General features: G+C 49.6%; 2 protein-coding genes across 11 annotated transcripts in view; one reads left to right on the forward strand and one right to left on the reverse strand.

The window, feature by feature from the left end:
• Nucleotides 1-434: 434 nt before the first annotated feature.
• Nucleotides 435-2,429, reverse strand: LOC147689564 (zinc-regulated GTPase metalloprotein activator 1B-like). Its single transcript, XM_086936961.1, has one exon. The coding sequence runs from the start codon at nt 1,657-1,659 to the stop codon at nt 550-552; it is 1,110 nt and encodes a 369-aa protein (XP_086793087.1). The 5' UTR covers nt 1,660-2,429; the 3' UTR covers nt 435-549.
• A 252-nt stretch (nt 2,430-2,681) lies between these two features.
• The window catches only part of HECTD1 (HECT domain E3 ubiquitin protein ligase 1), a 665,243-nt gene continuing 655,017 nt past the window's right edge, over nt 2,682-12,907 (forward strand). For 8 of the 10 annotated variants that reach the window (XM_086936967.1, XM_086936971.1, XM_086936969.1 and 5 more), the window contains exon 1: nt 2,691-2,801. The gene's annotated coding sequence lies outside the window, so the exon portion shown is untranslated. Of the gene's footprint in view, nt 2,802-12,907 lie in introns of all 10 variants that reach the window. The other 2 variants (XM_086936975.1, XM_086936976.1) reach the window with 2 other exon arrangements.

Raw genomic sequence — 12,907 nt, forward strand, 5'->3', positions numbered from 1 at the left:
CTGCACACCGAAGACTCATTACTTCTTATATAGCCTTACCTCCCTATAACATTAGCTACACATTATCAGGTGTTGAGACGCCTGTAAAGTTTCTGAAATGTAACCCGGTTTCTAAAACTTTAACAAAAGTATTCCATTAATGTTTATGAAGTACTTTACTGAGATTTTAATAACTATAACACAATATACGAAATTAAGATCAAGACAAGAGGGGTAATTGTTACTTAGTGATATTTAAGATGGATTGTCTACTTTAGCGACACTAGTCTTGATTTTACTTTCTTAATTAACCTTACAGCTAGAACTTCTTGTTACATCCCGTAAGTTATCACTTTCTACAACGCGTTTAACTGTAATACTCGTACAACATCACTTGGGATGTCATTGCATGAAAGACTGCAAAATATGGACGTCTTTATTGAAACAAGCTCTACTGGAGAAACATATTTGCCTTTATTGGCAATATTTTAAAACGTTCTAGTTACAGTCAGTCTGGTGGCAATGTAGATATTTACAGTAAACTCAAACATTTAACGTTATCCATATACATCAACTGTTTGTTTCTTCAGACACTGAACTGATAAAGAGGTGCTTAAGGATGTCCTTATCCAAGTTTCTACCTATGAAGACCATTCGATTAGTTCTTTCATCATCCTTCTCCCAGTTCACCAGTGTCTCCTCGAGGTCGTAAAGCTCGTGTACACCTTGGACTATTACTTGCTGCATCTTGCCCTTCAAAGACACCAGGCCTTTCAATCTTATGACTTCCATGGGGTTACCCGTCCGGTCTCTCGCGGTCTTTTCCCACAGCAGGTTCTGAATGAATAGATTGAGGTCTTCTTCACCGATGCTTCCTGGGACCTCGAAGGTGACGGTGACAATGCTCAGGTCCAAGTGCGGACGAGTTGTCTCCAGCTGCCGCAGTTTTTCCTGTAAACTTGTGCTGGATAGCTTGTCGAATGAGTGTAGATCCAGCACATCCGAGAGGTCCACCCTCGCCCTCTGCGTCTCCAGGAGCTTGACACAGCCGTTGATGGACCGGACGGCGGCCTTCAGCGCCTCCAACTCCTCCTGCAGCACCAGGTCGGTCTTGTTGATGATGAGGAGGTCGGCCAGGGCCACCTGCCTGGCCGCCTCGTTGACCAGCCCCTCGCCCTTCTCCTCGCTCAGCTGCCGCAGCCCGTACTTGGCGTCCACCACGGACACGATGCCGTCCAGGTAGAGCTCGCTGCCCAGCTCGGCGTCCACCCAGAAGACTGCGGCCACGGCGCCGGGGTCGGCCAGGCCGGTGGTCTCCAGCAGGATGTAGTCGAAGCGGCCCTTCTTGCGCATGAGGTTCTCGATGGCCTGCACGCCGCGGTCCTTGACGGAGCAGCAGAGGCAGCCGTTGCGCAGCTCCAGCCACTCCTCGTACAGCTCCCCGGCCTGGCCGACGGCCAGCGCCTTCTCCAGCGCGCTGCCCTCGCCGAACTCGTTCAGGATGACGGCGATGCGCTTGTGGTGCTGCTCCGTCAGGATGTGCTGCAGCAGCGTGCTCTTGCCCGCGCCCAGGTAGCCGGTGATGATGGTGACGGGGATGCGAGCGGCCTGAAGCGGCGGCTCGGGGATGGGGATGAGCTCCGGGCAGTCCTCCTCGTCCTCCGAGCTGGAGTCAGCCATGGAGCTGCTGTGGGGGGGGGGGGGGTCCTGGACTATACACCCGGTGCTCGCCCCCTCACACCCGCCCCCACTACCCTCCGGCCCCCTCACGTTACCCTCACACAACGGTCAGTGTTTACTTCAGAAAGACCCGGAACCACAAGCACCTGTCACCTGCGACCGGAAGTCATCACACGCATGACGCACAGGGATACGGCGTGACGCACGGTCACTTGATGGTGAGCCGTTGCTTAGATATTTTCTTCTAACCCGAACTAAAAACGGGTCGTAGTCTTTAGATATGTGCACGCGCTCTAGCTCTGACGTCTGGTATTGCGCAAGATGTCAACCTAGTCTCCAAGGCCCAATCACGTGCGGACGGAAGTGACGCACTATAGATGCAGGGCTGAAGTCTTTGCCCATTAGTCCAACGCTACGACGCGGTCGGGCTGTTTCTGGCGCCGCCTGTTGGGAAGATTTGGTACTGCATACAGTATAAGTTGATGTGGCCTAACGAATGTTTTTCGGGGTGCTCTGGCGCTCCGTACCATCGGAGTCATTCCCGTTGTTTGTGAGATTTTTGTTCGCTTGTGGATTTTACGTGTGGACCATGCTGACGGTCATGAAAAATAAAATGTCTGATTTCGTTTTAGCTCGTTCCTCCCCGGTGTCGGTCAGAGTCTCCGTCTGATTCGACGCGACTCTCGCGCCGTTGTGACAGGAACGGTGCGGGCGGGGACGAGACACAGTGATGGTCCCTTCCCGGGCCGTCACTCTCTCCTGCGCGGCCGAACCCGGCACTGCAGAGTGCTTCTGTGGTTCTCAGTCCCTCTTGCTGCCGCTCCTTCCTCGGGCGGGCGGGTTCACAGCGCCTCCCACGGCCAGCAGGAGTACTGCAGCCGTGCCTCCGCTCCGTGGCGTCGTCGCGCGGCCGCGCTCGCGCCCCCGCCCGGCCGCGCGCGGCACTGCGGGTTAATGCTGTGTTTGCCGTCCCCGCCGCCGCGCTCCTCGCGCGCTCCTGCAGCGCCCCCTCTGGCCGCGCCGGGAGCGGGGGGCGGGCTCTGGCAGTGACTCGGGTTCCTGTGACTCGCTGCGCCGCCCGTGTCCGGCTCTGCGGCGCCTCTGTCCCGGCGCTGCCCCTGCTGCTCGCGGGCCCCGAGGCGGTGAGTGACCCCCGGTGCGGGGAGGGAGGGAGGGAAGGAAGGAGGGCCCCGAGGGCGGCGAGGGGCCCGTAGAGAACTGACGAGAGGGAGGGGGTAAGGAAGCACCCCCGGGCGGAAGGGCTTACGAGAGGCCCGGGCGGGGCAGGGGACCCTGGAGCCCCCACCCGGCCCCCAGACCCATGAGTGCCCGCTGTGCCCCCAGACATCGGTGACCCCAAACTAGAGCCTTCTCCCTCTTGAGCCCCCCCGTGACTGAAGCTACCTGCCCCCCTCACGACTGAGGCTGCCTGTGCCCCCCCCCCCACACAAGAGGGGCTCTCTGCCTCCCTGTACCTACCAGAAACTCTGCCCCTCACTCCGGGGGCTCCCCCTGTCCACCCCTCACACTCCAGAGGTTTCCCCTGTCCACCCCTTACACTCCAGTGGCTCCCCCTGTCCACCCCTCACACTCCAGAGGTTCCCCCTGTCCACCCCTCACACTCCAGAGGTTCCCCCTGTCCACCCATCACACTCCAGAGGTTCCCCCTGTCCACCCCTCACACTCGAGGTTTACCCTGTCCACCCCTCACACTCTAGAGGTTCCCCCTGTCCAACCCTCACACTCCAGTGGCTCCCCCTGTCCACCCCTCACACTCTAGAGGTTCCCCCTGTCCACCCCTCACACTCCAGTGGCTGCCCCGTCTCCTCACACTCCAGAGGTTCCCCCTGTCCACCCCTCACACTCCAGAGGTTCCCCCTGTCCACCGCTCACACTCCAGAGGTTCCCCCTGTCCACCGCTCACACTCCAGAGGTTCCCCCTGTCCACCCCTCACACTCGAGGTTTCCCCTGTCCACCCTCACACTCCAGAGGTTTCCCCTGTCCTCCCTCACACCCCAGAGGTTCCCCCTGTCCACCCTCACACTCCAGAGGTTCCCCCTGTCCACCCCTCACACCCCAGAGGTTCCCCCTGTCCACCCCTCACACCCCAGAGGTTCCCCCTGTCCACCCCTCACACTCCAGAGGTTCCCCCTGTCCACCCCTCACACTCCAGAGGTTCCCCCTGTCCACCCCTCACACTCCAGAGGTTCCCCCTGTCCACCCCTCACACTCCAGAGGTTCCCCCTGTCCACCCCTCACACTCCAGAGGTTCCCCCTGTCCACCCCTCACACTCCAGAGGTTTCCCCTGTCCTCCCTCACACCCCAGAGGTTTCCCCTGTCCTCCCTCACACCCCAGAGGTTTCCCCTGTCCACCCTCACACCCCAGAGGTTCCCCCTGTCCACCCCTCACACTCCAGAGGTTCCCCCTGTCCACTCCTCACACTCCAGAGGTTCCCCCTGTCCACCCCTCACACTCCAGAGGTTCCCCCTGTCCACCCCTCACACTCCAGAGGTTCCCCCTGTCCACCCCTCACACTCCAGAGGTTCCCCCTGTCCACCCCTCACACTCCAGAGGTTCCCCCTGTCCACCCCTCACACTCCAGAGGTTCCCCCTGTCCACCCCTCACACACCAGAGGCTCCCCCTGTCCTCCCCTCACACACCAGAGGCTCCCCCTGTCCTCCCTTCACACACCAGAGGCTCCCCCTGTCCCCCCTTCACACACCAGAGGCTCCCTCACACACCACAGGTTCCCCCTGTCCTCCCTTCACACACAAGAGGCTCCCTCTGACCTGTGTAGGGCTTTATGGAGGACAGAAACGTGTTTATTTTTCTCCAGCAAGTTTTGTGTTATGCAGACATGTGGAGTAATTTTAATCATGTGATACAGAGGTTTAATTTGTATGGTATGAAAGGATATTTCAAAGTGTTGTACTGTGATTGTAGACTAAACTAATGAAAACAGAGTAAAAAAAAAGTGATACAGAGGTTTAATATTAAATTAAAGTATTCCACTTACCATCTCTCTTTGCATGTTTATATTGCCCAGGTCCCACTGTTGAGGGCGACTTTGTGCCCATATTCTTCCTTCTGTCAACCAAGTAAGACTATCCCCCTGTCTGTTTGCAATTTTACGAACCTCTTCCAAATATACCTTGTAAATAGCTCCCAAGGGAGACCCTTGCGTACTGGTGATCTGCTCATTCCGACGATGAAGCTTGGCACTGGGTGAGGGTTTCTGTCCTTATACATTAAGTGCTAGATTGGATGGATTCTGAAAGGGTATCCATGCTTTGCCCCAAAGAATAGGGCTCTTCTGTGGTAACCCTACATTTGAGTGTTCTTGTATTTTTTGTGATGTTCTGTTGACTTCAACATGCCCCATGCCAGATGTCCCCTCTTGGCTCCCCACATGCCAGAAGCTACCTGTGGCCCCTCCTATCCAGTGTCAGAGGGTCCCCTCCCAAAGAATTGCAGGGACTCCATCTTGATCCCTCTCACGTGCCATGGCGCTTAGTCTTAGCACCTCCCAATTCCAGGAACTCCCTTTTGGCCCCTCTCCCACGTGTTCCAACTGCTCCCCTTAATTAACTATATAAAAGAGGGCTGACCTATGTTATCGTGATCTCTTCGGGCCGAAAGATCGGTTGCGGGGTCCTAGTAGATCTCAAGAAAGTGAAGGTTCAGCACCCAGGTGAATTAGTGCGATCCTGGCATCACTTGGATATTTTTGTAGGATCCTCCCGCGCAGGTACCACCTGTGGCATGCTTCATCATCGGAACCTCGCCCACTACACCTAGTGTGAGTGGATGGGCTCTATGCAATTTGTAAGCAGAGCTGTTATTCGAAGAAAGAGGGCTTATCAGTGAATTAAAATTGCCTTTGGAATCCTAGCTCTTTTTAATATAAAGATCATTTGGCAGAGATGTTTTGCGGGTGACCCAAGCCAGCAGACAAACAACATAAGGCATGCATGCAGCATACAGACCATAACAGGCCTTTTCCTCTCTATGTCCTAAATTGTAGTTGGGATTCTTAAGGCAGTGGGCGATCCCTGTAGTCACACATACGTCAAGGGACATCGTCCTCCGTTTTTATCTATTCGGCTCCCTGCATGCCTTGCGTGCTTCATGTTTGTCTGACTGAACTAGTCTAGAATTGGAAATACTAACCACAAATCCTAGGGATTAAATATAGTTCTTGGTCCTGAGGAAAGCCTACTGACCCTTGGTCACATACTATAGGCTGAAAAATGTCGACCTTTTGATGTTTTGGGTCATCATACCCACAAAATATCTCACTTTTTTAACTCTGCCAAAGGACCTTTATATGAAAAGAAGCTAGGATCCCAAAGGCATTTTGAATGCACTGATAATCCTCTCATTCGTAGATGAGCTCCGCTTACAAACTGCGTTGAGCCCGCCCACTCACTCTAGGTGTAATGGGTGAGGATCTGAAGATGAAGCATGCCACAGGTGGTACCTGTGGGTGAGGATCCTACAAAAATATCCAAGAAAAGCCAGGGTTGCACTAATTCACATGGGTGCGAATCCATCACTTTCTTGAGATTTACTAGGACCACGCCACAATAACATAAATTAACCTTCTTTTGTGTAGTTACCTGTAATAGTCTGTGATGCTGAGGGTTGCCCCTTACGTAGCTTCTCACTCCCTCTTTTGGTCATATACATTCCACTTACCCATAGTAATACATCATGTTAATAGCTGAGCCCTGCCTGATCAACTGACCCTGTCTTACATATTCCACAACCAGTGTCCCCCTTCATACATATCTCTCACTAACGCAGTAACCACCCTCACCCAGGTACCGCAACATAACTGATACTGTAACTACTACATATCCGTGCACAGTTTCCTGGCACCACAACTTCTTTTCCCTCTTCTAGATACGCAACATTCTTGTCACTCATTCACCCCTACTAGCACTCGACCCAGTACCGCTCTCTATCCACTACCACTCTATATTGACCCCCACACTACCCTATCGATTGCCACACAATCTACTACCACACAACCTCCCCATATCCCCCCCCCCCCCCCCTATGAAGCTCCCCATTTCTACTCATGGTGCCACAACCATCCAATAACCTTGATAACTCTCATACCACTACCATGAGTCATCAGTACCCCTTGCTTCTATAACCCCAAACGCTGTCGGTTGTAGCCACTAAGTGCTTCCCCTGAGGCCATAACTTCAAATAACTCTCCTGATACCTTCCCCGCCTTCCTGGGACCGCAAGCCACATTGTCACATATGAAGACACCACAGCATACTTAATTCGTCGCATCTTTAGGGCCACCCCTGTGATGCCAGTTTTGATGCTATAATGTTTTACATATCATTACCATAATGTGTGCCTGTTACATGCAATCCTCCATCCTCTGATACAACAAAACCCTAACGCTACTAAAACAGTGGTCCTTGACTATTGATCATAAAACAAGCTTTACATGAAAAAATTTTTTGAATTTGGAAATGCGAATTAAATCAGCATACTTAGACTCAATCTAGCTGAGGGAGATCTACATCTTATCCGAATTAGCTCTACATCAAATGAAAGCGAGCGAACATCCTGGCATATTAGCAATTACAGTAACTTGTTACCACACTCTGAGAATGTACTTCTGAAGAATTTTACATATTTATTTACAATTATTATAAAACAATGATAATCAAGATACGGCGCAAGGACTATGAAGTATAGTCGGTGAAAAAGTAAAGGGTGCTCAAGTGTTTAGAGAAGGAACAGAAGAAAATGAGTGCACAGTATTGATATTTACAGTAGAACAAAAGCGGGCAACCTTCCGCTAATGATGTGTGCCTGTCCACACACTCAGTTGGGGGGGGGGGGGGGGGGGGTTGGGGACGTATTAGGTACAGGCACAGTGGTTATAAAAGCGTCGACGTTTCGACCCTGATGCTCATGGGTTGTTCGGACCTCGGCGGCGGGTCTTCCTCAGGACAAGGGTGGGAAGAGGGGGGGGGCCGGGGGTGGAAAGCTGGCTTGGCCGTGGTCCAATAAATGGTCTGGATCAGGTACCTAGAGTATAAAAGTGGGGGTTGCTATTAGACTCTTCATGAGTAAATATTTACAAGAGTGTGGTCTGAATGTATGCTGCAGGGTACATTACCGATGATGCCGGTCAACTGAGAGTTCAATTCAAGCTTGCAGGGTATGAATCACCTACAGAATATAGAAGATATTGGAACAGCATCAGTTCCCATCTCCCAGGGGCAACTGACAGTCAATATCAAATCTATAGTAAGACAAGGTGTTAGACTCACCTACTGTCTTGGGAATTGATACACCAAGTGGGTCAATCTGTTCCTGTTTCCAGTACCTGTTGGGGAGGAGCACATGTTCAACCCCCAGTCTTAACTGCGCATTATTATGCAATCAGGGTGCATAGTTAAACTTACCCAAGGATGGTTTATAATAGGGCAGTCCTACCGGTGCCCCCACGGGCAATCCGGTGGTTAGGGGAAGATATTGCCTCTGTTTGTTGGTGTTAGTAGTCAAATCACCTGGTATAGGGAAAATGACAAAGTGGTGTATCAGAAACCTGGTTCAGCAATAGGGAGTCTCTATTAGAAGCCAAACAGAAATCTGATTCCAAGGAAGAAAGACTCATTTGCGTTACCACCTTTAACACACGGAGTACGGAAATAAAACAGACCATTAACGCACATTGGCATCTTGTAGCGGAAGAAATAGGAATAATTGAACCCCCAATGCATGCATTCCGTAAAGGCAGAAGTATCAAAGATTTCGTAGTACACTCCATGTTCAACCAAAAAAGGACAGAAAGTCAAACATCACTGTGGAATATACCCCCTGTCTTAGGACATTTTAAATGTGGCAGTTGTAAAGCCTGTAAAATGGCATCTGAATTAAAAACCTGTACGTACAACAATCACTCTCACACAATGCAACATCACACCAACTGCAATACCATGGGAGTCATCTACGCTATAATGTGCCCATGCGGCTTCATGTATATAGGCCAGACCACACAGAAAACAAAGACTCGTATCTTGCAGCATTGCAGCAAAATACGTTGCAAGGTACAAGGGGCTCCACTTGTGGATCACTTTCTAAGGTTTAATCATCATCCAGAAAGTTTCACATGGTGGATACTAGAAAAGGTCAGTAAGAACCCCCGAGGTGGCAATTATGCCAAACTATTGAGCACTCGTGAATGTTTCTGGATGCACACTTTCGATACTGTGAACCGTGGTCTGAATGACCGTGAAGAAGTGCAGAGACAAATGGTGTCAATTAGAAATGGCTGATTACTTATTTGAGAACTGACCCCCAGAGTTATGTACCATGCTGTTTTCTAGGACATTTCAGAATTTTCCATTATATCCAGTAACAAATGTTTTATGTATTCTATGTAGAGGATACTGTACTGTATAATGTGTGTTTTATGTATGGTGTATCACACCACTGATTTATTGTACATACTATGGCACCTAAATAATTGTGACCCAGATGGAAACATAACTGTTTTGTATTAACACAAGTGGGGACATGTTTCAATTTAATGCACTGTATATCACAGTATTCTCTCTCTGTGAATCTTTCATGCGCCTTGATCGCCCCTTTGTCTGCATTAATATTCCAAGGGTAAGCCACTGCCCCGAGTGCCCACGATGAATAGTCCCTCGTTTATGTTTAGACTGGACCTGAACAAGTTTGGTCCGTTCTCCATGTCTATCGCGTTCCGATTGGCTGGAATCAGCCCATGTGACACGCGTTGTAAACGCGGAAGTAGCAGCCGAGTAAAAACGCTGTTCCCTGCCGGTGGAAGCAACTGCTCCTCGCGCTAGACGCTGTCCCTGCTAGACGCTGCCTGGGCCAGGAATTACACAAACTCAGGTAAGCAGGCTCCCTACAATACATAGGGAGGGTGCACCGTCGGTCAGTCCACGGACCGGGTGCACACGAGTGAGAACGCCATTTGGCGCGTTAGTAGAGAAATAATTAATAATGGAGGGTTTCTGATACACCACTTTGTCATTTTCCCTATACCAGGTGATTTGACTACTAACACCAACAAACAGAGGCGATATCTTCCCCTAACCACCGGATTGCCCGTGGGGGCACCGGTAGGACTGCCCTATTATAAACCATCCTTGGGTAAGTTTAACTATGCACCCTGATTGCATAATAATGCGCAGTTAAGACTGGGGGTTGAACATGTGCTCCTCCCCAACAGGTACTGGAAACAGGAACAGATTGACCCACTTGGTGTATCAATTCCCAAGACAGTAGGTGAGTCTAACACCTTGTCTTACTATAGATTTGATATTGACTGTCAGTTGCCCCTGGGAGATGGGAACTGATGCTGTTCCAATATCTTCTATATTCTGTAGGTGATTCATACCCTGCAAGCTTGAATTGAACTCTCAGTTGACCGGCATCATCGGTAATGTACCCTGCAGCATACATTCAGACCACACTCTTGTAAATATTTACTCATGAAGAGTCTAATAGCAACCCCCACTTTTATACTCTAGGTACCTGATCCAGACCATTTATTGGACCACGGCCAAGCCAGCTTTCCACCCCCGGCCCCCCCCCTCTTCCCACCCTTGTCCTGAGGAAGACCCGCCGCCGAGGTCCGAACAACCCATGAGCATCAGGGTCGAAACGTCGACGCTTTTATAACCACTGTGCCTGTACCTAATACGTCCCCAACCCCCCCCCAACTGAGTGTGTGGACAGGCACACATCAATAGCGGAAGGTTGCCCGCTTTTGGTCTACTGTAAATATCAATACTGTGCACTCATTTTCTTCTGTTCCTTCTCTAAACACTTGAGCACCCTTTACTTTTTCACCGACTATACTTAATAGTCCTTGCGCCATATCTTGATTATCATTGTTTTATAATAATTGTAAATAAATATGTAAAATTCTTCAGAAGTACATTCTCAGAGTGTGGTAACAAGTTACTGTAATTGCTAATATGCCAGGATGTTCGCTCGCTTTCATTTGATGTAGAGCTAATTCGGATAAGATGTAGATCTCCCTCAGCTAGATTGAGTCTAAGTATGCTGATTTAATTCGCATTTCCAAATTCAAATTTTTTTTTCATGTAAAGCTTGTTTTATGATCAATAGTCAAGGACCACTGTTTTGCAAACCAATTTATACCCAGGTCCTTTGATTTGATGGGTAATACCCCATTGATTTAATGGCCTAACGCTACTAAGGCATCTCTGTCCACCTGTAACCCTGACTGGTCCCTGGCTCCAGGACACTTGTTTCTTAAATAAATTAAATGAAGGGGACGGATGCTACTTATAATGCCTGATCTGCCTTAAGGATGGTAGGGCACCTGCCCGTCATTGGCCCAGGTTGTGTGGATACCTAGCTCCCTCCTGTTCCTGAAGTGGGTGGGGCCTGGCTCCCCTCGTGGGCGCCTGCTCCACGAGACCCGGAACTGGGTGAGGTTACTTCTTCGCTTGGCATGGTGCTCGCTGCATTCCCTGGCAAACATGGCTGTGCCAATCTCCTTCCCTCCCTGCTTGGGGAAGGGTTTGTTCTTCTGTGCTCGCTCAGGTCCCTTTGTTCCCTACTGCCCAGGATCTTTGTTCAGGAAGTGATCCAGCTGCCTATTCACAGAAGCTCTTCACCCATACTCAATTCCAGGCAGTGCTGTCTGTTTTCTGTCCCAGGCTTACATTTGTTTGAAGCCGGTTTACTTCTTTGAGGTCCTTTTGTAGAGGGCTGTATTTGAGCTGGGTTCTTTCTGTGTGCTAGAGAGCTCTCGTAGACCCCAAGGTACCAGTATTTACTGCTCTGTAATTCCTAGATATTCCTGTTGGCAAACAGTAGTAGCCTTCTGTTCCCTTCGTGCAGTTACTTCTCTAGCTGAGTAAACAAGCATATGCCTATTCTTAATGTCCGCATAAGGCTGCTCCCAGGGTCAGGGTGTCCCCAGTACTTAGAGCTGGGGCATTATGCAGCTTTTGCAGAGAATTATCGGAGGGTATGAGTGGCTTGTACTTGAGCTTTGCGTCATTTCAAGCATTTAATTCTATTTACTGTACAGTTGTGCTATTACCTGAGAGGTGTATACTTGTGCCTTATCACCGTCTGAGGCTTAGAGTAGTTTATGCTGGGACTTGGGTAAAAGCAGAGCCTGAGAGAGGTTTATACTGGAGCTATGGCATTGCCTGAAGCTTGGAGAGGTTTAGTTATGGCACTGTCACAGTGTAAGAGGTGTATACTGAATTTCGGAAAAGGTTTACGCTGGAGCTCTGGTATCACTTGAACATTTATGCTGCAGCCCTGTTGCTGTCTTGAGGCTGGGAGAGTGGTTTATTCTGGGACTCTGTTACTATCTTAGGTGTGTGGAGGTCTGTACTGGGACCCTGGAACTGACTGAGGCCTAGAGAGATTTAAACTGCAGCTCTGGCACCACCATCTTCAAATAATTTTCATACCCTGATGCTATATCATGTCGAGGTAGACCCGGGGTCCCTACATTTTCAGTGAGCTACTTGTGTTCAAAGAAAATCCTCCTGAGCTACTAATGTTATTAGAGATGTAGTAGTAACCATATCGGACGAGATTGCATTAGTGGCCACCACATGTTGTAAGATCCATGTAAGATTACTAACAATGTTCACCTCTGTGCTTCAGGCATGGCTGGCAGCAGTAATGTAAAAAATGGTTTGTCAATGTGTAATGCCTCTACATGGGTAATACATAAAAGCTATCGCTGCAATTCTCTGGCACCAAGATAATAACATTAGCAATAGTCTCCCAAACAGTAATTGATTTTTATCACTCAAATGCCAGCTTTAAAGATGTTTTGGGAATTCAACAGCTTTTTCCAAAGATCAGCTTATAAATACTGAAAATGCACACTTTTTTGTTTGAAATACACACTTCAAATTTGGTATAGACCTATTTATCCAAAGAAGCAAAAGCTTTTAGTGTAGTTCACTGGGCAGCCTGCAGGAGAGCTCCTTACAGGTAGCTGGAGATCTACCTGTAGCTCACAAGCAACTCGGAGAAGCGTGAGGAAAAGGTTTATTGTGGATCTCTACCACCATCTCTGGGTATAAATGGTTCATGCTTGCTCTGGAATCTGGCAGAACATTTTACTGGACTTTCAGTACCCTCAGTGGCTTAAAGAGATTTACATACGTTTTAGTTTTTCTTCGAAGCTGTGAGAGGTTTATATATTAGCTGTACTGTTATGCAAGT

The sequence above is a fragment of the Lissotriton vulgaris genome, chromosome 9 (genome assembly GCF_964263255.1).
Source record: "Lissotriton vulgaris chromosome 9, aLisVul1.2, whole genome shotgun sequence".
NCBI lineage: Eukaryota > Metazoa > Chordata > Amphibia > Caudata > Salamandridae > Lissotriton > Lissotriton vulgaris.

Coding starts and splice junctions, on each gene's coding strand:
- LOC147689564 (XM_086936961.1), bottom strand. CDS start 1,659: ATGGCTGACTCCAGCTCGGAGGACGAGGAGGACTGCCCGGAGCTCATC.